The following is a 27,689-nucleotide window of genomic DNA, read 5'->3' on the forward strand; positions in this document are numbered from 1 at the left end:
AAATAATCTTAGTTTTGAAAGACGAGTCCTCATTTCAGGAAGATCATAAGATGGAAACTTACCTTTTGCTCTTCACACTTCTAAGTTTCTAGCATTTTCTGATATCCGATATGTGTTCTTGCCTCCTGACGTTGCTTCTCGTCTTTTTGCCGTCAGACCAGCGCCGTCTTTTAGCCTGCAGATCTTGCTTCTGAATTGGACAAAAAAAAAATTTTCGAGAGGAGACTTTAGCTCTGCTTTAAGGGCATGACGTGGCCGTGTTAATGGGCTAATGCCCATATATGCGGAAATGTTCCTTCTCTACTTTACATTCATATGTGCCTGGGAGTCCTCGTACATCTCCTGGCGCAATGGTGCAGCAGTTAAGCGATGTGCCACTGCCCTGCGATGCCAGGAGCGATGCCAGGTACTGCCACCGGTGGGGCTGGTGCTACCCAGGTCACTCATCTCCAGCAACCTCTCACAACCAATAATTAATTCAGCTTCCGCCTGCCACAGGGGTCAGTTTGCTCACAGTCCTGAGGTGTAGTCAAGAGTTTGACGAAACATCGTCTGGTTAGGTGAAGGCATAATGAAAAATATAGGGTCACTGACCAAGTCAAAGTCTAATTAAACGTACTGACGTTTCGGAAGCCCTACGGCTTCCTTGTTCACAATGGGGAAACCAGACAAAAAGCATGCGTTTATGTCTTCTTCAAAATGCGCCGTAATGATCTTGCGTAATCAGGTGGCAGATTCCCTTGCATCCGATTTAGTGTGCCGGGAGTGGTCTGGATCATCAAAGACTTTAGATCCGTTCTCTGGCAAGCACACGTGCTCCGTCCCAGTTGATGACGTGCCCAGTTTCTTGCACGTGTTCGGACAGAGCGTTAGCAGCACTGCGTCATTTCGGCACGTCATTTTTGCGCTGCTGGATCCGTTTGCACCAGTTTCCGGGTTTTCAGATATAATTGCAGTCGCAATCTGTACACGTAAGAATTTAAAGGAAGAAATAGCGCGACGAAACACGGACACACGAAGAAATGGCACACACACGAGCACTGTGTGTGCAGCGCTCGTGCTTGTGTCGTTCCTTCGCGTGTCCGTGTTTCGTCGCGCTGTTTCTTCCTTTAAATGCATTACCAACTAGCCCGGAACCTTGCTCTTCTGCAGACGAAATCTTGTACACGACCCCAGGATATCTGTCAAGATATCCTGCCAGCTATGGCAGGATATCTGCCAGCTGTTGCGTTCGAGCTGGTCAGAGCTGCCTCCTACCCCTCCTGCGTTGGCTAGTTATTAGTATTAATTAGTTCTAAACGGCACATGCCCACTGCGGGTGATTGACCAATTCACTTTCTTTTCTTTAACTTTCCAACGCATGCAAACTTCGTTCATCTTCGGTTACGGGCTGCCTCTAACGTCAAACATTCGGATGCTTCTGGGCCAAAATCGCCATTTAGAAACCTGCGAAGCGAAATTCCTCTACTGGTAGCACTTTACGAAACCGGAAGTTTGAGTCTCTGCCTTTCAGGGAACGGAATTCCGCGACACAGAATGGGTGCACCCACGCGCAACGCAGCGTAGAAGACGGCGAAGACGACGCAGCTCGAAGCTGTGCGCTCCCGGCGGTAGTGGCGGCAGCAGCACGCGCAGTAATTCGGCGATGTGGGCTCGCCAGTGGCCGCCGAGCTGGGCTTAGGCCGTCGTCCCAGCTCGTTGCCACTCGGCCCCGCCAAATCCAGCCGCTGTCTACCCTTCGACGCAGCCGACCGCCATCCCGCTCGTCGTCCCTTTCCCGAAGGCTGCTGAGGGCTCCTGTTGCTGCGACCCGAGTCCCCTGCCGAGACCCCGCTGCCTACGTCTCAGCGTCGCTGCTGTAGAACGACGTGGCAAGTACCTCGAGCGAAGAAGGGGCGCGGCGTCTTACGTTAGACCTGGTCAGTTCGAAGAGAGGACAGCCGGTTCCAAAGTGAGTGTGGGCATCGTAGGCCAGCCTGCTAGATAACCCCGTAGCTACCACCTCCCTTTAGTCCTGGAAGAGAGCCCTGTACGACCAGGAAACCGGAAGTACTTCCGTCTCCCACGAGTCCTAGCGCCACATCCAGATTTGGGCTCTGGTGGATCTGACTCTTGCTTGAACAAAAAAAGCACGTCAGGCGAAGACCAAACTGAAACGAGGCCTTTTGGTTGCGATATGCTCATAGCTACCATCCTGTCAACACTGGTTATCGCCGCCTTCATTAACTACTACTGCCGAAAGCTTCAGCGCAGGATCGAGGAGGAAGAAGCGCGCAGGCGCGAAGGTGCGTCGGTCCTCGCTGCTAACTTCGAGTCACTGCTGAAGCCGCCACAAGCGACGACTACTACCTACACCTTAACCTCCGCGCTCTGTTCTGTCTCCGAGAAGGGCAAGGCCATGACGACGGCTCCTAGGATGGCGACGGGCGACGTCCCGGTTGCCGAGCCGGAGACGGCGCTGTCTCCGGCCCTCGGCGACACGGAGCCGGACAAAGAGGATGACAAGCAGGATCCTGAGGTGCTCAGCCAGGGGGAAGGGATGCAGCAACAGCCGAGCCGTAGTAAGTACACCTTCTGGTCATGGTCGACCACTGTCCTGAGATTTGGCACTTCCACCGCGGTGACTAAGTTACCGCGACGTTCGGCTGCTGTGTCAAATCCCGCGAGCTTGAATGCCAGCCACGGCGACCGTAATGAGGTGTCGCTGTAAATTTCGATGGAGGTGAAATTCTTCAAGCTCTTGTACTGCGCGATGCTTGTGCACGTTAAAGGACACTAAATAGTCAAATTTAGTACGGAGCCTTCCTGTACGATGCTCCTCATACGCAATGTTGAGGTGAAGTGCGTGGATGGCACTGCAATCGCAAATGAGGGCAGCCGTACCACCTAAGTCTCGCCGTAGAGCAGCAATCTACGGGGTATGTGAGAGCGCTAATGCTGGCCGTGTTGTCTCACGTCTTGTCTCTTTGTTCAATGCTGTGCACGTTCACGGTCATGACAAACCGATAAGCCCACCATGTTTACTTGATTTATTTTTCATAGACAAGTGGTGCATTTAATAAGAAGATAAAAGCTGACAATTCCACGCAGACACTCTTTCCTGCTTAGAGAATCGTAATTTTCCCGGACGCGGTCTATCGCCCAAAAAATGTCTTCTAAATATCTGCCTGATTGGCACTGAGTCGGTGATGTTTCTTTACAGGCGTGACAGTGGCATCGCAAGTGGGATCCCCACAAAATCGAAGCTGCGACTTGAAGGTGTCGTCCTCGGATCCTACGTCCAGCAAGTGAGCCTACGTTTTGCCATAATTCTTAACTACCATCCAATAGAAACCCTGGATCCGCATTTCCAAGAGGTACCTTGCGTGGGCTCAGTTCTTTAACTGGGCTGTATGTTTTCCCTAGCCCACCATTACCAACAACTGTACAGCACACACGACGGCGATTCTTTCTGCCTCCCTCTTTCCACTCCCAAACCTTTCCACAGTGCGTATTCAAACGTACACTTTGAGCGGAGCAGTTTCAGGACCTTTTTTTTTATTTTTAACCTCTTTTTTCCCAAGCACCCTTGAGCCAGCTAGGCAACGAGACTTACGTAAGAAAACTTGGTCCTTATTTACTTCCGTTTTTTTTTTTCATACGATAGGTTTTCTTAGACGCCTCCCTTTCTGACCGAAGGCACTTGTAGCGTTTAAGCTCAACACAAGAAAGACGTGCCTTACGGAGAATAACGCTAACACTTGCTTACCTCGGAACCTTTTGCCCCCTCGACGATCACGGTCGACGCCCGCTGATCCTCAGAATTGCCTATAGATCTGACTGATAAGATACGTGAGATGACTGATGGCGAAATCTGCCCCACTATGAAGGAAGGAAGGAAGGAAAAACTTTATTTTACTCTAGTCCTTTTTCCTGCGGTTTGGGAGCATCTTCAGAGACGTTTTCTCCTTGATTTTACCCCCAGGAGTCTTCTCTGTCGAAGTCGTCCGCCTCTAATCAGTGGTCGGTTGCCCTCAGTCCAGGGCTCCGCTGGCCACTGCCGCCCGTTGAGCTCGCTGTACCAGACCTTCTTGGTCTTCACAGCGGTCGCTGGACAGCAGAGTCTCCCACTGCTCCGCACTCGGGTTTTGTATTTTGGGGACCACGTCTATCTTTTGGCAGGCCCATGTGATGTGATAGAGAGTAGGTTTTCCGTCGCACCAGGGACATTTGTCCGCGTATATGGTAGGGTGCATTTTGTTTAGTATATGTAGGTTTGGGAAAGAGCCTGTTTGTAATTGTCTCCAAGTGACAGCTTCCTCTCTGCTGAGAGATTTGTGCGGTGGGGGATACCGCAATCTTCTGCCTCTGTAGTTTTGTAGTATGGCCGAGTAATCCCTGGGTGCTGGCGCGAGTTCCGCGGGCTCATCGGATGCTCGGAAAGTAATGTATCCTCGAGCTATCCTGTCGGCCTCTTGGTTCCCTGCCACCCCCGTGTGCCCCGGTACCCACACAATTTTGTGTGGGATCTTGTCGCTTTGTTCTTCCTGGTTTTTAATTCTGTCGCTCGCTGCGAGGAGTATACGGAGCGCGTGACGACCTATCCTGCTATGAAGCGTCTGCCCATTGACTTTGGCGAAGCAAACCTCGTTCTCGCTCTAAAACTAGATGCTATATTCATCTGCACGGATAAGGTTCGGAAGTTTGCAGGAGTGATTAGGCAGCCGCACCAGGTACAGTAGAGGGCTAATAAGAGGGATATCGAGAGGCATTCGTCCTGCAGTGAGCTTAGTTAGGCTGATGATGATGATGATCAAGTAAGCGGTGGTTTCGGCGGTTTCGTCTTCCGCAGATGGGTGGTGCAGAAGGTGGTCGGCCTGCAGTCGGCGGCCAGGGGCTTCCTCCTGCGGCGCTCGGTGTCCCAGCAGCAGCGCGACCGGCAGGCCGCGGCCACGCGCATCCAGACGTGGTGGCGCTGCAGGCGCTCCAAGAGCCTGGACGCCGCGGGCGACGCCTTCTTCAGCCAGTACGAGTCCATGCTGGACGCGCCCGTCTACCGCGTCTACGAGACTGACGAGAGCGAGGTCACGTGGTCCGCCGACGAAACGGACATGCTCATCGAACACGTGCGTGCCTCAGCATTTTGCGAGAAGTCCTCGCATACCCAGAGATTCTGGACAGACGCATTTTAAGGCGATATCTTTAAAGGTCCCGTTCACCAGAGAATCCGGTGTTGGTGTTGTATTAAAAGCTTCGATAATCAGGCTAGGAGACTTAGGGAAGCAGGTTATCCGGCTGAGCTTATCACTTTGGGCTGCAATAAAATATTAAAAATTTTAAATCACCGGCATTGCTGCCGTCTTCACAGAAAGAACAGAAACAAAAAGTTTGCAGTCCTTCCCTATGTACATCGCCTTTCTCATGGTCTTAAAAATGTGGCCCATAGGTGTGAAGTTGGTGTGGTTTTTTCGGCCCCTAATGAGCTCAATAAAATTTGCTCAGCGGTAGAAAATAAGTCCCGCAATCCGAAGAAATCTGTAGCGTCTTGTGGTGTTAAGCACGATAAAAGATTTGTGCCGTGCTCCAAAGTGGTAGTTTATAAAATCCCCCTGTCCTGTCCCTTACAAAAAAAGTTTTAGACAGTCTATAGAGTGTCTATAGACTTCAGTCTATAAAGTCCATAGACTGTCTATAGACAAAAGTCTATAGGCAATACAAATGCCATAGACAGTCTATAGACAATCTATAGATTTATGGCCATACACTTTTAGTAGACTTTTGTCTATAGACAGTCTATCGACTATGAATAGACAAAAAGCAATATCTATAGGAAGTCAATAGAGTCAATAAGAAGTCTATAGACTGTCTATAGACCATTTTTATAAGGGGTGGTAAGATATACAATGGGCAAACGGGACGTTGTATCAACACACGACTCGGAGAACATCTCAATTCATTTGAATCTAATCGCTCCACTAATCTAGTTGATCATTTCCGAGTGCCAATCCTTTTTCCGTCCTTGCATTGTACTGACAATTTGTACAATGGCAAAGAAAGCAAGATTGTGTGTCAGCAAACCATCCCTGCTCCTGCGTGACTGTGAGGTTGCATATCTGGATATCGCTTAGTAGCACGTGCGTTCTGTTTTTGGTGTTTTTTGTTTTCTGTTTCCTTTTATAAGCGTGTTTCCTGTGATTAAACTTTAGTTGAGAGGAACAGCGCTTGTTCGTCCCCGTTTCTTCGCGCTGTTTTTTGCATAATGTATCACCAACTCGCCCGCTTAGCTATCCTGTTGGTGTTGTGAACGAAAAGCAACTGGCATGGCTCTGGCAGGTGGCCCCAGAGAGTAACCTAGGAGGCAGGTGGGTCATCTAGGTCACGTGACCTTGCGGCATCATCACAACCTGCCCATCGGATAGTGAGCAAACTACCGACAATGGCAGGTGGCAGTTATATTAATGATTGGTCACTCGGGAAGAGCAACCTGGTTCGGACAATCCCCACCGGTGGCAGCACCTGCCATCGCAGGGCAGTGGCGCAACGCTTAACCACTGCACCAGTGGGCCAAGAGGGTTATGAGGACTCCATGGAACTTTGAATTAAAGTAGAGAATGACCTTCTGACATGTATGGGAATTATCTCATTACGCTATCGTGTCATACCCTTAAAGCGGAGCTTAAGCACCCCTCCAATTTTTTTCAAATTGGAAATAGTTAAATAACTGAACTTTTTCATATGCCGTAAGATTTCACTATAACAAATATATACGTACAACTCACCTCGGCAGGCTTGCATTGTTTTGCTATTCACATTTTTGCTATCGTCCGAATCGTTCCCCATTGGTTTTCTATGGCAATCTCAACTACTCGATGCGAGCGATGGAAAAACTATGGACAGTTACCTTCAATATTTCCATAACAGCACCTTACAATATTGCAATATTTAAAATTTTTATCCAAAATTCCTGAACTTGATAACGCTTGGAACCGCTAACCCTTATGAAAATAGGCGTTTTTGCTCTGGAAGCCTGCCTTTACGCAAGGATATAGACTTATAGGCGTGTTGCAGAGAAGTGTACTCACAGCTAGCGAGTACAAGTATCGTCAGCGATGACTCAGTCATAATGACGATTTGATTTCAACTGCTTGAGCACCAAGGCTAACGCTTTTTATCTGCTCGACAAAGACCAGTTTTCCCCAAGCGTTTCCCAAGCAACAGGATGCAGATCGTGTGACAGTGCCCTCGCAGGTGGCGTTGAGCGAGCAGCAGTACCACGCACTCAAGTGTTCCCGCTAAGAATGATCAACCGTGTACTGTCAGCGTCGAAGGAATCGTGAACAGGGCAGTTGAAATGGGAGCAGCAAAACATTAGTGCACTTGATTTTTACTTCGACGGTGCGAAGGCTAATTCCTGGAAGTGTTACTAGGGCCTGCAGGTGCTTTATATAGAATATATTTCTTGATTTTTTTGGCGGTCACGTTCCAACCCCAGAAATCTGGACAAGCGCCTTTAATTTGCACAAAAAAGATACTACTGGGGCTAGTTGGAAATACATACTTAAAGGAATTGGTGAGCGCTAAAAACCACGGAAAAAGGACTAATACACAGGACGAAGCGCTTTCTAACAACTGTTTTAATCTCAAAAACAGTTGTTAGATTAAAACAGTTGTTAGAAAGCGCTTCGTCCTGTGCATTAGTCCTTTTTCCGTGGTTTTTAGCGCTCACCAATTCCTTTAAGTAATTTGCACAGCTTCCACCGCGTGGCGCTGAGCACTCAAAATCACCGCGGAAATTTCGAATGTTCGGTACATCCCATTTATCTTTTAAGCGACATGGAACTAGGCATTGTGAGCGCAGGAACATTTTATAGCAACAGATTTTGCAGCAGTGATGAGGAGTCCGCCATGATAATCACCATGTTCGCGCATAAGCTAGACGCGCTCTAGGTTTCTCTAAACTGCAAGTTAAAAACATGTCCAACATTTTCGTACAAAATTTTGAAAACTGAAAAATTGTACGTTACTGTTATGGAAATATTGAAGGTTATGGTTCATTCCTCTGATTTGTTCATTCCTCTGATATGTAGCAAAATCTTTGTTTTAAAGCGTTTCCATCGATCTCATCTAACAGTTAAGACTGACATAGAAAGCCAATGGGGAACGCTTTTGCTGATCGCAAAAACGTTAATAGAAAAAAAATGCCACACTGCCGTCGGGCTATCTGCGGATATATTGATTGTTATAGTAAAATCTTGCATTGTATGAAATAATGGAGCTCATAAATGGTTTCCCGCACAAAAAGGCTTTTGTCCAGAATTCTTGGGTATGATTCCCATTCAGTTACGCAGTATTCGCTGCTGTCAGCCACCAGATAACGCTAGTAGTTCATGTCCAGAAGAGCTGGGCATATTCCTGTTCGTGTTTTGCGTTGGCGCTGACTGTTCTTGCATCACTCTTAAAGGTGCACTGAAGAAGATTCTGAACTTGTGTTTTTGCCGCGGGAACTCGATCTACACGTCCCTAGCATTCTTAGAAACTGCGACTTATTGCCCTGTGTGGCCGATTTCCCTAATTAAATTGAATAAACGTCCGGCTCCCACCTTTATTTTTTGAATTCTCCCTCGTACGGTGGGCGGAGTCGACGAACGCATGGAATGCCTTTAAGCCAGCTCTGTGGAGGCTTTGCTTTCGTTTTATTTTGTTTTTTAGGTTTCCATGAATAAATAGTTTCATTCGCAGATAATATAGCCGCAAAATAAGCCCGCGGAAATAAAAATACGCGCGGACTATTTGCTACTACGGACTACTACGTATTACTCCGCCGATGACAGAGCGGCAAGCCGCCACGGGACTGGCTGAAAGGCACTCTACGCGCTGGTCGACTCCACCCACCGTACGAGGGTGAATTAAAAAAAAAAAGGCGGGATCCGGGCGTTTATTTGATTTAATTAGGGAAATCGGCCACACAGGGCAATAAATCGTAGTTTCTAAGAAAGCTCGGAACGTGTAGATCGAGTTCCCGCGGCAAAAAAGACAAGTTCAGATTCCTCTTCAGTGCACCTTTCCGTCTCTGAGCTATTCCGAAACTTAAGATCAGGCATGCACGAAGGATCTGCTCATTGGCCACCGCCCTTGTGTTTTCTGGCAGAGTGATGATTCGGGAGAGAGTGAGACGGCGCAGCAGCTGAAGCCTCAGCGCTCGGAGGAGAGCCACCTCATGTTCGGAGACCTGATGAGCGTCACCGACCAGAGCTCGCCGCTCAAGTTCGCCGACGTGATGAGTTCCATGTGAGCGACACAAAGCATCGCTCCACAGAGGCTGCTCGAAAGTGTAACGTTCGGTTGGAGGTTCCTGTTTATATCACCACTTCTAGCAACTTTGTAAAAACTGCCATATTTTCCGGAGTACAGAGTCAATCACACTTGTCTAGAGCGCTGGAAAGGTGCCGTTCGGGGGGAATGAAGAGAGATTATGAAGCAGGTATTGACTTTAATTGATAATGCTTACGCTGGATAGCAGCCGAATAGAGACGTGAACCGCAGAGGCACCAGCGCCTTACCCCCAGCAAAGCAGCTGCGAAAAGATTTGTTTATTTGCTCCGCAGCACACCATCCGAGCACTCTAGATAAGTGTGATCGGCTCTCTACAGTGTGCGAGCTGTACATGTTTATGTAAGTGTTGATTTAACACTGCGCAAACAATTTACAAGAGTACGCCCTTACAAGGATATTCGGTAAAGACTTCATAGAGGCATTCTGTGGATTGCGTGAGGAAAGTTTTCTGCGAGCGGACAATACAGTATTTTTGTTTTCAGAATCGCTCGTTATAGCATGTCATTCCAAACGTGATTCTCGCTATTACGAAGTTTTTTTGTGGTCATATTTGCGTGTGCTTTTGTTGCAACAACGTGGTTCACTATTTACACTCATGCTTACCATACCTAGGTGCTATCACGCGTTCGAAGAAATAGCAATAGCAGCTTTCCGATCGACCGCTTTTCATTACAACGGCTGTATTTAGCCGGTACTCATCTATGGGGCAGAAACGTGGAGGCTAACAAAGATGGTTCAGCTTAAGTTAAGGACAAGGCAGCGACCTATGGAAAAAAAAATGATAGGTGTAACGTTAAGAGGTCGGAAGAGGGCGGAGTGGGGGAGGGAACAAACACTGGTTAATGACATCCTAGTTGAAATCAAGAGGAATAAATGGGCTTGGGCAGGGCATGTAATGCGAAGGCAAGATAACCGCTGGCCCCCAAGGGTAACGGAGTGGATTCCAATAGAAGGCAAGCGTAGTAGGGGGCGGCAGAAAGTTAGGTGGGCGGATGAGATTAAGAAATTTGCGGAAATATGGTGGCCGCGGCTGGCGAAGGACAGGGTTAATTGGAGAGACATGGGAGAGGCCTTTGCCTTGCAGTTGGCGCAGTCAGGCTGATGATGGTGATAATGACTCTCTTTTATTAACCGAAGAATAACTAAGCAAATAACTTGCATTGACGTTCAACGTGCTCTCGACTGCAAATCTGCTGGCAGCCCGAGAACGCAGTGCGCGGACTACCGGGGGATATCGTGCATGTATTGCGCATGCGCGCCCTATGCTGTGCGCAGGAAGGACGCGCAGGGCGTGGTGAAGTTCGCCGAAGGCACGCACTGCGATCTGTTCCGGCTGCACACGGGCGACGGCACGTGCGTCCTGAAGGTGGTCAACCTCGAGTTCATCGTCAAGCACTGGGACACCCTGTACGCGGAGGCCGTCATCAGCCTGTGAGTCGCCGCGACAAACACATGCGCATCCTTATTCAACTTCCCGTAGACAGCAGGTTTCGAAGTTTTCCGAGGTGACCATCAAATACGCTGCAAATCTCAATCTAGCGGATCCTTAAGGCCGATTCACACGACGGTCCGTTCGCCCGCGGCCCGCGCATCACTTCTTCATACGCCACTAAAACTGGCCTACGACCTCATGACGTCAAGCGGACGCGACGGACCAAAGGACCAGACGACGCGCTGGGTGTACCACAGTTGACTGATTATTTTAAAGGGTTTGGCAAGGCTGGTCAAACCTGTTTTTGTCGTCCCGACCCATGACTGTGGAATTGAATGGAAGAAAAACTTTACAGAACTGCGGGGGAAGTCCTGCAGAGTGGGTGTGGCCATTTGTCCAATTCCTCAATGGCCTGGGCTGCGTTTCTGGATTAGTTGCCGGAGCTAGTACACGCATCTTCGCGGCCGCTGATAATTCCCGCGAGCGGAGAGGCACCTGAACTCACTTGCTTGACCAGTCCGCGGGCCGACAGCTTGCCTGTCACTGTGGTGACGCATGAACACGTGATGCGCGGGCCGCGGACGAACGGACCGTTCTGTGAATAGGCCTTTAGCCCCGCCTCGGAATGATGATTGAAGAGGTTGAGGGAGGGGGGAATAGGTATAATAGCAGGTACTGTCGCGGCACTCGATCCGAGGGATCGCGTGAGCTGTGTGTGGAGCTCAAAGGTTAACTCCTCCTTTGCATCTGTACCTATCGGGTCACATAACACAATGACGTCACAAACTGAACGCCGAACGTCGTAAAATCGGTCGGCATCCCTTATACTGCTAGCATTATAAAAGAAAAGCTTTCAGGGCCAATATGACGCTTGGTTGCAGAAGCGCTCCAATAATGGGACAAACGCTATAGCGTCAGCTGGTGAGAAGAATGTCCGAGAAATCCTCCTTCCTCCTTTTATAAAAAACTTCAGTATGTAACCGCATACCGTGAAATTATAACGGAGGGAATTGCTTAAGAACTTTTTGCGGAACTCGTGGTTCATTCTGGTTGGGCTTGCCTCATCTTGTTGGCAAGGCACAAGTGCACGTGACCTTGAAATGTAAACATCTCTAAGAGGTTCACGGATTGCTGCGTCAGTTGCAGATATACTGATAAAAAGGACTTGAATCACTGACCGTCGACCGAACAGACGTATCGAGCTTCAAACGTAACCCTATTTCCCAATGCGACTGCCGGGAAAATGAATTACAGATAGCTTTCAGCATTCATCGTAGCCCTTTATTTTTCCCGGATATGATGAAGCGTTTTCGACTTGGTCAGTGACTCAAAGTTGGCCTTGTAAGAATGCTTCGTCCTGACTAGACGCTTCGTTGAACAATAAACTACAAAGCTCCATCTTGCTCCTATAGTTCCCACGAAATCTTGGCAACAGGTAGCCGAAATTCAATTCCAACGTTGCAGTGTTGGAACGTTTAGAAACTGAAAACCTCTTAACTGATGACCGCAGGCTTGCAAAATACTTTTTTTCTCCCTAACTCAGGGAGCTGACCAAGATGCGAAAAAATGTGGAATACCACGCCGAAGGCTTCAGCAACACAAAAAGGTGAGCGGCTCAACAAGCATATACGACCTCCTCCGAGTCTTGGTTTGGGTTATACTGTGTAGTCGAGTGACTGTAGAGGAATCAATAACAAGACTAATTGAACAATAAATTTATGTTTATTACAACAGCGCATGCTATAGTTGCTGAAGAGCAATAGGAGTACGCCTGAAGATGAAATGTCCAGGGAGAATAACCCCTTCAGGAGTTTTGTATTCCCCTCCTGAGGCGATACGCTTGTTAAGTGACCCAGGTGCTGCCAATACCGGCAAAAAAAAAAAACGGCATGTCTTGGAGCGGACCAAACGTGGCACATTTAGGCACTGCAGGTTCATAAATGCAACTTTGAGTGAACACTGCGCGAACCCTTGTCATTGCGAGCGGTACCACCATAACTCAATTCGCTTCCTACACACCTACAAGAGAGGGCAATTATTGCGAGGAGTGGCACATACTACGCAAGAACTGTCAAGCGAACAGTAAGAAAACTTAGACATAAGGAAAAACGAACACATTACTATAAGAGGCGACAAAAGTAGATTCAGCAGCAACAACTATGTTAAAAAGCCCAAGAACAAAAAAGGTGATAGTAAACAGTCGCACTTCTGTGTAGGCTCCAGCAGTGTGTAATTGCACTTTGATCTTGCCGCACTGACCGAGGAAATGAAACATAATCTCTGAAAACAAACCAATGAATGAGTTTTAGTTTTCCTCGTCCATAGCTTGTACTACCAACGCAAAAAAAAAAGTGTCTGAAACGCAATAAATGCAAGGCATATTTTATTTCTAGAAATAAAAAACATGAAACATTTTGCTTAATTCATCATTACAGTAGCAATCCGTCGAGTCAGCACGTGTCATGATTAATGAAGTTGGTCGGTGCAATAAATTTAATCTTTTCTTTACTCCCTATACTGTACTTTTCCTTACTCTTTTTTTTTCTTTACTCCTCCTTCTGTTTTTTCCTTAATTATTTTTGTTCCTACTGGCTGTACCCTCAGGATATTCTGCATCTACGACCGTTACCCCCGAGAGCTGATCCAGGCCTGGAAAGATTACACTTCCTGGAAGCGGACCGACCACCAATACGGACCCGGTAAGCGGAGTGCCGGCCGGCTCGGAGTGGGATTTGCCGGCTATGCGGAAGATTCCGATTGTCACATTAGACAATCCTCAAATCTTGAGTGCTTAACACCCTCATTGCGGAGCCCATCCGGGGTATCTTGAGGCACACTGCACGAAAAGGAAAAGGAGCAGGCAACCAAGAAAGAGGGAAGACAGCACAACGCTGACTGCAAACTCTTACCTTGATTCTTTCTTGGTTTATCGTCTTTTAAGTTAAAAGCATTATAAGGCCCATTAGCACCGAAGACCGGCGGCGTTGGGGTCCAGGAAAAGTGGTCCACAAAACACCTAATGACGTCAAAGAAAAAAAATTTCTTCCGAAGGTACAGGGTATTGAACCAAGGACCTTCAGATTGCGAGACGAGCACGAAAGCCATAGGCCACAAAACTTTTTTTTCTTTATTTTCGAGATTGACATGAAAACAATAAGACCACTTCAGCTACACTTGAGCTGGGACGGGTGAAGTTAAAATTTCTTAAGTTTCACTAGATCATCTAGTAGTGTTACCCACTGGGGTGGGTCACGCTGCGCCTGGTAACATTCCCGCAGATAAACAGCACTTTCAACAAAGTTCTCACGTGTACTACGAGTGTTTATATCAGCATGCCTTACTTGCATTCGCGTTTTCCACAAGCTGTGGAGGCCCAGAAGCATTAATAAGTCATAGAGTACCTCTTTGCGATCAACTGGTAGAAATCTGATCCCATAAGGGTGCAGTGGTAGTTCTTTCTTGATGGTTCTCTGCAGGACATCCCAGAAAAGTATGGCGTCCCAGCAGTCTAGGAAAACATGTTCAATTGTCTCCGGCTGCTTACATAACAGGCAATTTGTTGTCCATGGGACAAAGATTCCTTTTTCATGGAACCAGGTTTTAACGGGTAGTGTATTAGAGTGCAATTTGAAAAAGAATGTTGTCACTGTCGGCCGGATCGGCATCATTTTCACCCGTTTTAAAATATCCTGCCCTGGGTCTCTACGGTAAGGCGCACGATACAAAGGTGGCGGCAGCATAATATCAACCAGATTCTTATACAGCTTCTTTTTGGGAACGTTATACAAGTATTCTAGTGAAAAACGCACTTCCAACCATAGGCCACAAAACCGCTTTTTTTTTCTTTATTGCCTGGCTTTGGCTCATGACATTGCACAACAAAAATACACATAACGCTATATACATAGGACACTGTCGTGGTCAGCCAGCACGAGACTGGCTTCGTCAGCTTAAAATTCCCGCAACATACACAACGGCTCTAGTCTTGAGAGCCACTCGGGAGGCTCCGCAGCTGCTTTTTGGATTGCAAGAAACCAGTCCATGCTTTCCCGAAAATAAATTCGGGCCGGTCGTGCGTCTTTGTCACAATGGTAGCCTGCCATTCTGGAGCGCCATATACAGTGGAGGCCCAAGAGCATTATGAGATCAAAAGGTGCCCCATCCTCATTATCAGTGCTTAAATAGCGAATTCCGTGCGCGTCAAGTGGTAGCTCTTTCTTTATGGTCCTTTGTAACACGTCCCAAAAATAAACCCCTTCCCAGCAATGCAAAAAAAACATGGTCTATTGTTTCAGGCTGTTTACAAATTAAGCAGTTCGATCCCCACGGTAAAAATAAATCCTTTCCCTCTAGAAACTTTTTAAACTGGTAACGTCCCGATGTGTAACCAGCGCCTCCTCTATCTGTGCCTGGGCGAACGCTCTCCTCAGGCCGTCGGGCGCTGGCTCCGCCGCCGCACGCGGCTGCCGCAAGGAGGCGCTGTGTGAGTAGAATACGTCGCGCGCGGCGGGTGCCTCGATGCCCGCGCTCATCGAGGATACGAGAAGCTCGGCTACTGCTGATCGGCCGCGCGGAGTACGATTCTTGTTTCTTTTTCAAGGATCAGGCTGGGCGCACTTCTGCCGTGTCATTTTCAGCTGCAGGGCCAACCATTACGTTCGTGAAGAACGTTTATTGGTGGTTCGTGCTTCACGATATCAGCAACACGACGCAGCACATACACGAACATTTTCCGGATGCTCGCCAATTCGACGACAGTGCTGATCCGCGGCTTGAATGGCTTGAAGTCACTTTCCCTATGTATTTAGAAGGGCTAAAAAAAAAAGATCTGGGCATATCCGTGAATTTCTCACAGACGAAACCTATCAGGCAATTCTGATCACTACCTATTCTACAGTGGCGTGTGTCAAATATCTGCAATAGGATCGCTGCTGAATTTTCAGGTGGGGACGAAACAGAACTCATCAGTCAATGAATCCTTGTTTGGTAGTTTGCGAATGTCATCCGGGTGTAACGACAGGTTGGATGTTGGGGCTGCATTGTCAGGTCTCGAAAAGCTATTCAAGACCGGGATCGCTGCGTCTAATTCAGTATCCAATATTGGCCACAAAGAATGTGCTTCGATGTCAAGACTCCTACCCGCTGACGTCCTTTCTTCTGCGCAACCAACTTCTACTTCAGCTCCAAAGCCTCCCCTGATGTCGACTGTACAAGCAGCGCCAAAGCTGTCGAGACCAAGATTGGTGCTTCTGAGGCTTACTACCACAATTTTTCCACAGCACCTGCCGTCGCTTCAGATCTCTGCTACCGCTTATGTGGGAGGTTACATTGCACTAGTTGTTGGCGAGCATATGGATTGCGAGAACTGCCTTACTTTGTGTACGAAGCCGGTTAGCAACCAGCCACTCCTTCAGTTCACCCGCAGCCAAGACCGAGGTGGGCTGCTCTACCCGTCAGATCAACTTCTCTTCGTTCTCGACACATTAAGAGCTTTTGCTGACCGCCCCCTGCAGGACGATCACACCTTGAAAAAGCCTATCACTACATTAGTAGAGCACGCTGTCCCAGCCCTTTGTGCTTCAAAGTTGCTGAAGTGCAAGAGCGATGGCATCAACGAGCTCATGAACCTTATATCGGTTCGTTTCCTGAGGCCGCTTCTCTGCAACTACGCATTCAATGTCAGTACGTGACAAGCATGACATAGTTAAACATTTCACAAAAAAGCCCCTTTCGCGAAAGTACGCGAGGCTCTGTGGATGGCGTACGTGTTACTGCCGTGTAGAAGTTAGCCTCCACAATAAATACTTTTTTTTTTCGAGTTTGAGTAAGTGTTGACTCACAACGCACTGATATTGAATATATGAACCTCTATATCTGCGCAGCGTTATGTGCAGGCATATGATGCAGCGTCTCACGTTACATAGCTGGTGGCACTGACAGCAGGGAGCATTTTTCGCGCGTACCATACACGCTCAAGTTGAGCGTCAACGATGCGATTCGTCACACCATGCAGTCTTGCAGGAAGTGTGCGGCAGATCAAATGATGAAACCAGTTGGCAAAGCTGCACATTTTCTGGCGCCAACTCTGGCCTCGGTGGCGACAATGGTAACTCAAAAACTTTACGAAGGAAACGCAGGATCAAATACCGCCTTAGAAGCAGTCTAACGGCTTTACGTGCTACTTACATGAGTAAACAACAGCACGCGACGGAGCTCTTTCAGAGCCCAAGCTTTCAGTATTAGCTGCTGCCAAGCACTGCTTTCAAATAGAGACCCTCAGACAAGCGAACTTAAAGGTGACAGAACAATTTTCCACGCAGTGGATTTAAGCAGGCGCGCGCTGTCATATCAGCGCAGCAGACGACGCGCGAGCGCATTGCAAAGCAGTAGCCGCGAAAGACACGACTAAAATGGTCCGATTACCCTTAGCGACAAGTGCTTCTGAGCTCCTTTTTAAAAAAAAGTTTTGATTGTACTTGAAACAACATGAATGCAGCCGAAAACTCAACGACAGAACAACTGCGAACGGTCTGCGTTTCAATGAGCGACGGAGCGACGGCGCGGCAGTGATCCTACTCCGGTGGCGGCGCGTGGCGGCGAAAGGCCGTACTAGCCCCGACGGCGGGCTCCCATTGTTCACCTCTCGTTCTCCCAGGCACAGTGTAACTTAAAAAAGAAAGTCTTTACTCCTGGTGGCACCTGCATTTTCTTCACCCTTTTTAAGGCATCCCCTCCCGGGCCTCCACTGTACAAGGCCCTGTACATGGGCTCTGGGAAAACAATATCACAAAGATCATTGTACAACTTTTTCCTTTTACTTTCCACAAATAATCGGTGGAAAAACGTGCCGAAAGAAACCGAACGCTTGCTACAATCTCTTTGTAGTAACCAAAAGTTCCACCAGAGAGCTCTTCTGTGGATACCACAAACTCCGGCAGCAAAGGCCACAAAACCAGATGCAAAACGGTTTTGTGGCCTTTTATTCGCCAAGAGGCAACGAGGCCACAAAACCGCGTTGCCTCTTGGCGAATAAAGGCGAACCTAGAGTATGGGTTCCCTTGAGACTGTATGGTAACGAGTAGATGTGTCATCGGAAAGGGAAAAAAAATGTAAATTAAAAAAAATTAATGCTTTCGCCTTGAAAGCACGTAAGTAGTCTTAAGTGACCGCAGCGGTGTCCCAGTGGTTGAGCATCCACCTCGCATGCGAGAGGTGCGGTGTTCGATCCCCAGTGCCTCCGGGTACCCACCGGTAATACAGTGGGTACAAGCTTCCGTGACCTGGTGCTCGGCTTCTTTAGGGGTGAAATGCTCGGGAAATGGGTCTTTGACCCCACCTTGAGCAATACGAAAACACCCTGTGCCATGGAGGTCTTTGGCGGCAGATCCCCTTGCGCCATAAAAATTCAGTATCATCAAGTAGTGCTCTCCATAACTTTTGCGCTGTTGCTGTCCTCAAATTCAAGCTAACTTGCCCAGCTTTTCGACCTAGAGACAAATGTAGTTGGAAGAATAAAAACTGGAGAATAGGACGAAGAAAAGGGAGCAAAGGCAGGCGTTTCTCGTCTCATTTCTGCGCCACTTAGGTCGGACTAGCTGTCTCAAGCTAGTGTTTTATCAACTGTAGATACATAATACTTAAAGAAGGCAGTCCCATGGTGAAAACTCGGACCATGTATTGACGGAACTGATGCTAAGCAATCCTGGCCACTATGGCACAAAGGCCCTTAAGACTACTTTGCAGTGCCGAAACGACGCAAAGATGGTGACGACACATAAGTTTTATCTTGCCATGTAACTCATTCCGTCGGGAAATGAAGGGGTGCAGATTGCGCTGTGCTCCGAAGCCAGGAAGTGGGTTTTTAATCAACGTGTGCTGAAACATACAGCATATTCCTTATATTTAGTTTCGCATTTTTTTTCTTTTTTTTTTGGCTTCTCCTCGCTAAGTTCCCTACAACAGTCAACGCTTTTATGGAAAGATATCAAATCGAAGAGCAGTACTCGTACTTTACGAAGATACTGGATTTGCGCAGTTCGTGCACCGTTTAAGCACTTTTTACTCTTTCAGAATTTCATTTTAAGTTGATACGAAATAAGTTAGCTGAAAAAAAGCCTAATTTTTGTACGTTTTTTTATAAACTAGCCATAAATGAAACGATCTGCGATGAGTAACGGGTCTAAGTAAAGCAGTGAAAGCTGTATGGGGAACCCCAAATTCTTGTGGCGTTATTCGCAGCAGCTGCATCTCGATTTAGTTGCATGCGTGTGTAACACATCCTGCGCACAGAGAACAGTGTTGTGTCTAAAGGTCATTTTCGGCACGTGGGTTTCATTTTTATACTATTTACTAGAGGCACAGATTAGCGCATGCGCGCTAGAGCTTCTACGGAAACGAGTAAGCTGCTGTCAGTTCGCGTCGTTAACGCGCTTAACCCTCCAACAGTTATTTTAAGAAAGAGATTGTCTGCATGTCGGTGGACAAGAAGCGTACAAAACTTTCTCCACTCATACCGGGCACAAAACAACCATACTGTCTACTCTTGTTCAGAAGACCAGACTGGCTAAAGATTGTTCATTCCTTTTAAATCTCTCTTTTATTATTTTGTCTCTAGCTGTTACATCCTTGTTGACCTTAGTCATCTGTTCCCTGTACTGGACCTTTCTGTAATCACTCATTCGTGTCATCTATCGATGTTTCGGTAAAGCCTTTCGTCCTAACTACACATTTATCTCGTTAACGACGACGTCCGTACGGACACCGATATTCACGGCGCGAAATTTTGCCCTTTCACTTTTGTTTTTTTTTTTACCCGCACACCTGGTATGGTATCGAATGCTAACGCGAACGCTCCGTATCTCCATGGGCAGTTAAACACGGGGCCCAGTTGCACCCTTTACAGCCCATTATTTTTCCTTGGTGTTGTTTTCGTTGAACGACCAAGTTTTGTGGGCTTCCTGTTCCGCGTTTCCATGCGAACCTCGCAACGTCGCCGTTAATTACTTTCCTGCTCTTACGCCTCATTAAACTCGCTTCGCTAAAGATTCCCTCACACCGCGAGTTTTTGTTCGGCTTACAGTACTAACCCCTTCCTCACCTCCTGTTTCTATATTCTGAGTTTGGCGGGAACAAATCGTGCGGATCGCTGGAAACAAGTTCACACAAAAACAACGTTGTCGCAGGTTGTCACGTCGAAGCGGCGCGTTAATTACTGGGCGTCAAATTTTGGTAATTGCTAAATATGATTTCCCTTAACGCTGACAATTTAGTGATTTCATAGCGATGGCATAGACCGTGCGATTAAAGGCCGATATCTGGAAAGTTTTGCAGTTGTTTGATGATTTCGTTAGGCTTCACTTGAGCACATGCAACAATGGTAAAAAAAAATGGTGCGGTTCAACTACTGCTGAACCTGGTTACAGAGCGAAAGCTATGGCGTATAGGGCAACTCTAAGCGGCTTGGCAACGCACCCACCCTGCCACCCTGACAGGCGGCAGTGAATGGTTGATCGCGAGATTTTGCTCGCTCAATGAACGCTGCGGCCTATTGCTGCAGTGCCGCGTGTCTGCCACAACATTGTCATCGATAACGCTTCCATCCCACATATCTCTCTCATCACCCCACGTACCTATTAGCGCGATTCAGGCGTCCACTGACCCAGAGAGCCAGTTACGCGCACTTCCAAGGGTAGAAACATGGGCAAGTCGGTAACTGTGATCCGTGATATGTGAGGTAGCGCAAAACGGGACAAGGGACAGAGGAAGACGCACACAACATAGGCACTCACATACCATGGATGCGCACTTCCTTTCCTTTAAAATCATCGCAGCGTAAAACGTTTTTAACGCCAACGACTGTAAACACAACGAAAGCCGACGGCCTACGGCTTCAGTGCCACGATTCTGACATCCTATATGACATCCTAGTAGGAATCAAGAGCGATAAATGGGCTTGGGCAGGGCATGCAATACGAAGGCAAGATAACCGCTGGCCCTTAAGGGTAACGGAGTGGATTCCAAGGCAAGCGTAGCACGGGGCGGCAGAAAGTTAGGTGGGCGGATGAGATTAAGAAGTTTGCGGGGATACAGTGGCCGCAGCTAGCAAAAGTGAGGATTTTTGTAGAGACATGGGAGAGGCCTTTGCCCTGCTGTAGGCGTAGTCAGGCTGATGATGATAACGATGATGATGATGATTAGCTATTCAGAAAATATTCCACAATGAGCAGTATCCCGATCCTCATTCCGATGTAGGCAGTATTCGTCAGTTTCGAAATCTTGAAAACAAAACACACTAGGCACACGTGAAAGCCGCTAAACGTTACTTGTATTTTCTGCACTCAACGCAGGTACTATTCAGTTCTGTCTGACTTGCACTTTTTTCTTCTCTTCGCTCTTACGCCCTTTTTCAAGCCCCGGAATAATTCTCTTTTGTTGGTCATTTAACTTTTCGTGTTCATGTGGTTGGAGTAAGTTGGTCTAGTACAGGGACAAGTGTGGTAACCATAACTCCATTGCTGAACGGGAAAGTTAAATACACTGCTAGAGCGGGGAGGTGACAGAGTTTTCATTCCGCAAACATTTCGTACTTTAATTTTCTTTAAGGTACGACGCCTCGGCGTTTACTCGTTACAGAATTGTAGCGCATATTTTTCTTAGTGTTATAATCACGTTGCGTGGGTATATCATGCATTTATTTATCAGTGTGATTCGGTGCAAGTCTCATATTGCCGCTCAATTCGTATATGTAGGTGTAAGTGTTAAGATGCTCAACGAAGGAATTTCGAGTTGCGAAGTATAATCACTTATACCTTGCTGTTGCAGACACCCTGGACACTCCGCAGCCATACCTGGTCTTTTGTTTTGCCAACGCCGGAGTGCCTCTCACCCAAGTTAAGGTAAGGAGGTGCAACATGGCGACTTTTCCCGAGCTATGCGAGCGTCTAGACAGGTGTCTTACTTCTCCCTTGCGTAGAGGCTTCGTGGTCAAGATAGTCCGGGATTATTTTATTAATAACGTGCAGATACTAAATCACACGATCATATATAGTAGTCTTAGTCAAACTTCACTGGTGTATTCAACAGCCTCGAATAGTCTGGCGTCCACCTCCTCAGCGGCTGCCGTTGGCGCAGTTTGTGTTACGTCACACCTAGGGAGGTCTGCGATTGGTCGCAGGGAGCCCTCGAAAGCTGACAACATATGTAGGCACAAAGTGGGCTAAGCCTCTGGAGCCAGGAAGGGCGACTCACCGCCATCTAGTCTTCATGCCATCGTAGCTGTGAAGCTTGTTCGTTACTAACGGTCGCGCTATGCCTGTGCCTCCCTAACAGAAGAGCTTCACCAATGTAAAGAATTCATTCATTCATTCATTCATTCATTCATTCATTCATTCATTCATTCATCCGTGTGCAGCTGGACACGGCTCTCCAGCTGCGCAGCATCCTCCAGCAGGTGGCTCTGTCGCTGGCTGTGGCCGAGGCGGCGCTGCAGTTCGAGCACCGCGACCTGGGCCTCAACCATGTGCTGGTGGACGAGACCAGCTTCCAGCTCTTCCAGTACTGCATCGACGGCAAGAGCACCTTCATCAACAGCTGGGGCGTCAGGGCCACCATCATCGACTTCGCCGCGGCGCGCATCAAGAACCCGACCAGTGAGCAGCGTTCCCCTGCATTTCCTCTTTATGCCCGCGCATATTCGAGTGTATTTGGTGGACTACTGTGTGGTCATAGCAAAGAGCTGTGACGAATGCAATCTACTGAATACAACTGACATCGGCATTCGGAGAAAACGGTAGTTACAGTGAAGGCCGTTCGAGTTAACGAAATTCCGCAGTAGCTTACAATGGTTGCCTGAGCCCAGGATGCTTTGCTGTGAACGAGGATTCAGTGGGCTATTCTTTTTCTTTTTTGCGGTATTCAGGTTGGGGCGCTATTTATCGACTTCAGATTCGGGTACAAATTCGATTATTTAAAAAAATTCTTATTTTGGTTATTTTCGAGTGTTTTTTCTCAGAAAACATATTTCATTCTTAGCACTTATTCCTGTACGGGACATATGCAAGGCTCCTATCTGTGTTCACTATGTTCATGTGCGATCTAGAAATTGCAGCATAGTTTTTCCTAATAATGCGTACGTTGCCTTTCCCATCAGGAGTGCGGCCGTTCCTTGTACGCTCTTCCAAAATGTTTAACACGAACGCGCTACCGTCGATAAGCGTTATAAGCGTCACATAACGGATGCCAGCGGCGAACCAGGCGTCCTCTCCTAGGCTGTTCTGGATAACGGACCCAACTCCTCTTGCTTTTCAGTCTATTATCGCCTTCTATTCTGTTTTCAGCACCCTGCTTAGAAGAGATTAGAAAAAGCAAAATGTCACCGCCTTCCTTACTGTAGCAAATAAAAGTGCTAAATGATGCGGCAAATAATGCGATCAGATGTCGTCGCTACTGCACTGTCAGGTGTCCTTTTAATTATGGCTTGACAGAGTTCATAAAAAAAAAAAGAAGACTATAACGGCCCGGAAAGAAAGGGGGTTGGGGTCCGTTTCCTGGAAAATGAATGTTGCACTATTACAATGTTGCTCTTGCAATGGAATGTTGATTACGTGCACGTGTGTATTCTCGTATATTTCGCCACTGCGCTCCATCATACGGCGCTTGTTGACTCGCGCATTCATGTTCAAAATTCGAAATGTCTATACTGCGAAAATATTAATCAAATTACAGTTCTCAGATATTTGAAACGCGAACAGCCCTGGAGCAGAAAAAATTCTTTGTTCTGGCCTGAAGGGTCTAAACTTAATTTTCAAAATACCCTCAGATTAAGCCACCCCATGGATAACGAAGGTTAAAATAATAAAATATTTGCAGTTATGCAGAAACACCATTCTGGAATTACTGCAAGAGACAAACTAGTTTCCAGGAGGTGTATTGTGCTTGGGGTTTCCTCTGAGCTCATTGGACTATCAATGTTCCCGCTTCTAGTTATTGGTCAGCTCTGCATCGTCTTATCTCCTAGCAGTCCTGGTTACCATAGTGTGTAGAGCTACTTCTCCGGGCATGCATTGGTGCTAGACCCGATCTCCCCGCACCAGGACGAATTTTTCTTCGACTTCGAAGCTTCTGGGGAAGTGGCATAACTTTTCACCGCAGCCGTATCCCTTCTCTCAGTATGCTAAGTGACTAATCACTCCCTAAATGAGCATTGTTCAATGTCAGACGACATTTTCTTAAAGCTGCACATTCAGATGTAAATCAAGTTTAACTCAATCTTTTAAGTAATCAGTGTTTATTTTCCCGGTCACTACCTCCTGCAGATTAATTTTTTTGTATGTGCAAACGTAATGTGTATGGATCCGCCTCATCATCGCAATCTTTTGCTGCACTCCGAACTTTCCGGCTTTAGCACCTCGTTCAAAAGCTGCGCTGTTTACCTCCATAACGCACCTCGTGGCCTCGTGACATCCAGAGGCGCCGCCAATACCTTTTTCTCTTTGTGTTCCTTCGCAAATGGGAACCTTAAATTAACCAGTGTCCGTAATTACTCAGCTTACTTGAAATTCGAGAGGCTGACCGCAATGTCTGCGGCTTTAGAAGCAGAGCGCCGCCTCTCGCTAGTGGGGCGGAACGCTTGCAACTGTTGTTTCATGTCGGTGTGCATTACTCGCTCCGAGCGGAAGATGGCGCCACCGTTCTTCCTTGTGCAGAATATTACTTTGCGAAAAGGCAGTAAATGGCCATGCGAACTTAATTTTAATTTTTTGAATAGCATTGGCGCTCTTCAGTTGGTTTAGTTAAATCTTAAGGAACTTACCATATTTTCGTCAATGAATTTTACACTAGTGTTTCAGACCGTAAAGTTAACGACCATAACTAACCTACTAACCCATATCACTTTGTGGTTGGCGAACCATGACCCGATTTCGCGTAGTGCCAGGAACTCCCAACTGCTAAACTGCTGCTAATAATAATACCACTTAAGCACAATTTGTCATTATTGCTCAAACCTAGTTTGAGACAGCGGCATGCTTCGATTACTGTGGACAAATCAAGCAAGTACCGTCGAACACGCAGGCTGGCAGCTTTTAGGTTTGCTTTGGCGTAGAGGAAAGCCGCGCTCTAACGCACCGTCTTTGTGAAGTCTAAGCGTGGATTAGGTAACTTTCTTAACAAGGGAAGCATTTAAGCCGTTCCTCGAAGAAAAAAACATAGTAGAGGGCTCACAAGAACAGCAGAATAGGCTCGCTTCTAGTCACATTTTATTCGCAGGATGACAAGTTTAAGTGCACTCCAAGCAACCTTATTTCGGTCAAGTTTTGGGCGCCCCCGACCGAGAAATAACTAATCAATACATTTCAAATCATTTTTACTTGTCAAAGCTGGCCTTATGTTGTCATGTTACCTTTCCTGGACATGATAGAGTGATGCAACAGCTGTCGTACCTTCAGTATAGATAAATGAGCCTGAAACAATCGCTGCAGTATCTCCCTTCCTGTTATTGCCTTCGATAGGCGTCGCCTCCGACAGATGGCTAGCTGCACCATTGCTGCAGAAGCTAAAGAGAACGAGGAGGTTATAAGATCTCAATAAAACCATGCTTCGCTGTTCAGGGTAGACCTAATTCCAACTAATATCTGTGAAGATGAATTCACAGAGCTCTTCGCATTTAATAAGTGCGTGTGCGTAAACAAAAGAAAAAGGTACCATAACAGAGGAGGTCCAATGCACAGGCCTACTCGTGTCATTTGTGTGCCGCTTACAAGTAAGGTGATTTGTCTCAGCGCACGTTTCCGTATCACGTAAAGAAACAACTTCTTTAGTTACGAAATGGAACACAACTCAGTTCTGTAGTGGAACCTAATAAGCATAGTGAGACATCTCTTTTTTTTTTTTTGTTCCGAAACGGCGGGAAGCTCATTTTCTCAACATCTAAAACTGTCAGCGTTCAGTATATGCTTCTTCTGATATAGTGCATCTTACGAACGCTTGCTGTACCGATATTCTCAGATTCCGATAATATGTCAAGGCACTGTGTAGTGAGCCTTGTAAGGACCAGTTACTCGAAACTGAACGTGACTGCGATAATTATATTGCACCGTTGGCTAAGTTAGCCTCAAAGCTTCCGTCACACTTTTTCCCATATCTTGACGACGCGTCTTTGAGGGCTTATTGAAGCAGCTTTTGTGTGCAAAACTTTCCTTGCGATTGCAGGTTGCAAACAGTTTATAGGGCGCGCAGAAAGTGCTCGCTGAAGAATGAGCTGAACCCTTTTGACAATGGAGAGGGCTGAATCGGGCGCTAGTTGATTCATGTTGAATGGTTCAACGAAACAGCGCTGACGGACGGGACGGAAGAAGAGACAGCGCTTGGGTCTGTCTCTTCTTCTTCCGTCCCGTCCGTCAGCGCTGTTTTGCCGTACCATTCAACTTTTGACAATGAATGCGGCTTATTACTCCAGCTCTTAATTTTCTCCCCATTATTTTCTGTGCAGCCGGTCAGGTCGTGTTCTCAGACCTGAACCCCTCCCACCCCTGCGAGTCCAGGCACTCCAACGTGTACTCCATCTACAAGGAGATCGGGACCATCACGAAGTAAGCAAGCCAGCATTTTTTAAATTAAACACGGAATAAAAATGGGGCAACAGTTCAGGAGAATGCTGCAATTTGAAATAGATTTCACACAACGAAATAATTACAGGTGAAATGCCCTGAGCATTGCCATAACACTGAAAAGATGCGCAGCTTCCTTGAATCTTTCTGAAGTATACTGTACTATTTTCACAATATATTTCTTAAACTTCCTTCATCGAAAAGGAGAGTTAGTTCAGTTCCTCTAAAAAATTTTCTCCCTTGCGGGGAGGGGTTGAAGGTCCTTCCTCATCCCCCGTCTAAAGGAGACACCGATGTAATTTTTACTCTAAGCAAAAATCGATTGTACGGCCCTTTCTGGGACTATGTTGATGTGCGTTCAGCAAAAAAACACGAATTTATTGTTGAGAAGAGGCCGAAAAGGACTCCGTGATTGCCAACAAGAAGCGATTGACGTTGTACCTAGCACCAGTGATCACCGCCACAATTTCTAGAGATCAGTGCAGTTTGCTTGAAAAATCGTCAGGTGGCGGCGATACTTGCATCGCATTTTTTTTTTAGCTTAGAAGATTCCCATTTCCAGTCAAATCTGTTTGTCATTACAATATGGTGCTGTACTGATACAAGCAAGTATCAATTTGTCCTCAGTTTTTCTTACAAATCAGCCCCTGACCGCAACGCTAGGCAAGTCCAGGAAGTCTGGACAAACGCTTCTAGTTTGCATGGCTGCCACCATGAGCCGCATGGCGCTGAACACTCAAAATCACCGCGGGAATTTCGAATGTTCACTACATTTAATTTATTTTCTATGGCCGTCGCAAATAGTTGGTGTGAGCGGAGGAAGAGTTTTATGTCAGATTTTGCAGCAAGGGGGGAAGAATTGGATGTAAAAATCGCCATGCTCCTGCAAAATCTCCCAGGACACTTTATATTTAACAAAGTTGAAAATATTCCCACTGAGTTGCACAGTGTTAGGCTACTAGCAGTCAAGAGATGGCGCTAGTTGCTCAATTTCTAGGAAAGTTTACAATGATTACTTCTCTATCTCAGCCGTCACAGGTGTATACATTGCTTCTGGCCCTTGGCTACAAATATCTTGTTGTCTTCCCCTCTGTTTTCTGCCACCAGGGGCAACTGGTCAGGCTACTACCCGCGCACGAACGTAGCCTGCCTGGCGCACCTGACGAACCAGCTGTACCAGGCGTACCAGAGCAAGTTCGCACGCACGAGCGACCGCAAGGAGACCGAAGCCTGGAACGAGATCCACTCGTGGCGCCTCTCACTGCCTGAGTACCACTCCGTGTCCGACTTCGTCAACGCCAAGTTTTGAAAGCCAGTGACAGGATCCTTCAACATTCCCC

The 27,689-nt window shown here is 47.2% G+C and overlaps 1 protein-coding gene across 1 annotated transcript; it reads left to right on the forward strand.

The window, feature by feature from the left end:
• The first annotated feature begins 1,543 nt into the window (after positions 1-1,543).
• LOC149335097 (serine/threonine-protein kinase haspin-like) lies at positions 1,544-27,689 on the forward strand. Its single transcript, XM_089551785.1, has 11 exons — positions 1,544-2,561; positions 3,203-3,287; positions 4,832-5,105; positions 9,128-9,267; positions 10,588-10,743; positions 12,288-12,350; positions 13,349-13,443; positions 21,566-21,639; positions 22,155-22,392; positions 26,232-26,331; positions 27,457-27,689. Exons 1-11 carry the CDS (start codon positions 2,177-2,179, stop codon positions 27,656-27,658), a joined length of 1,812 nt encoding a protein of 603 aa, XP_089407911.1. The 5' UTR covers positions 1,544-2,176; the 3' UTR covers positions 27,659-27,689.

The sequence above is a fragment of the Amblyomma mixtum genome, chromosome 7 (genome assembly GCF_055824585.1).
Source record: "Amblyomma mixtum isolate Tamu chromosome 7, ASM5582458v1, whole genome shotgun sequence".
Taxonomy (NCBI): Eukaryota; Metazoa; Arthropoda; class Arachnida; order Ixodida; family Ixodidae; genus Amblyomma; species Amblyomma mixtum.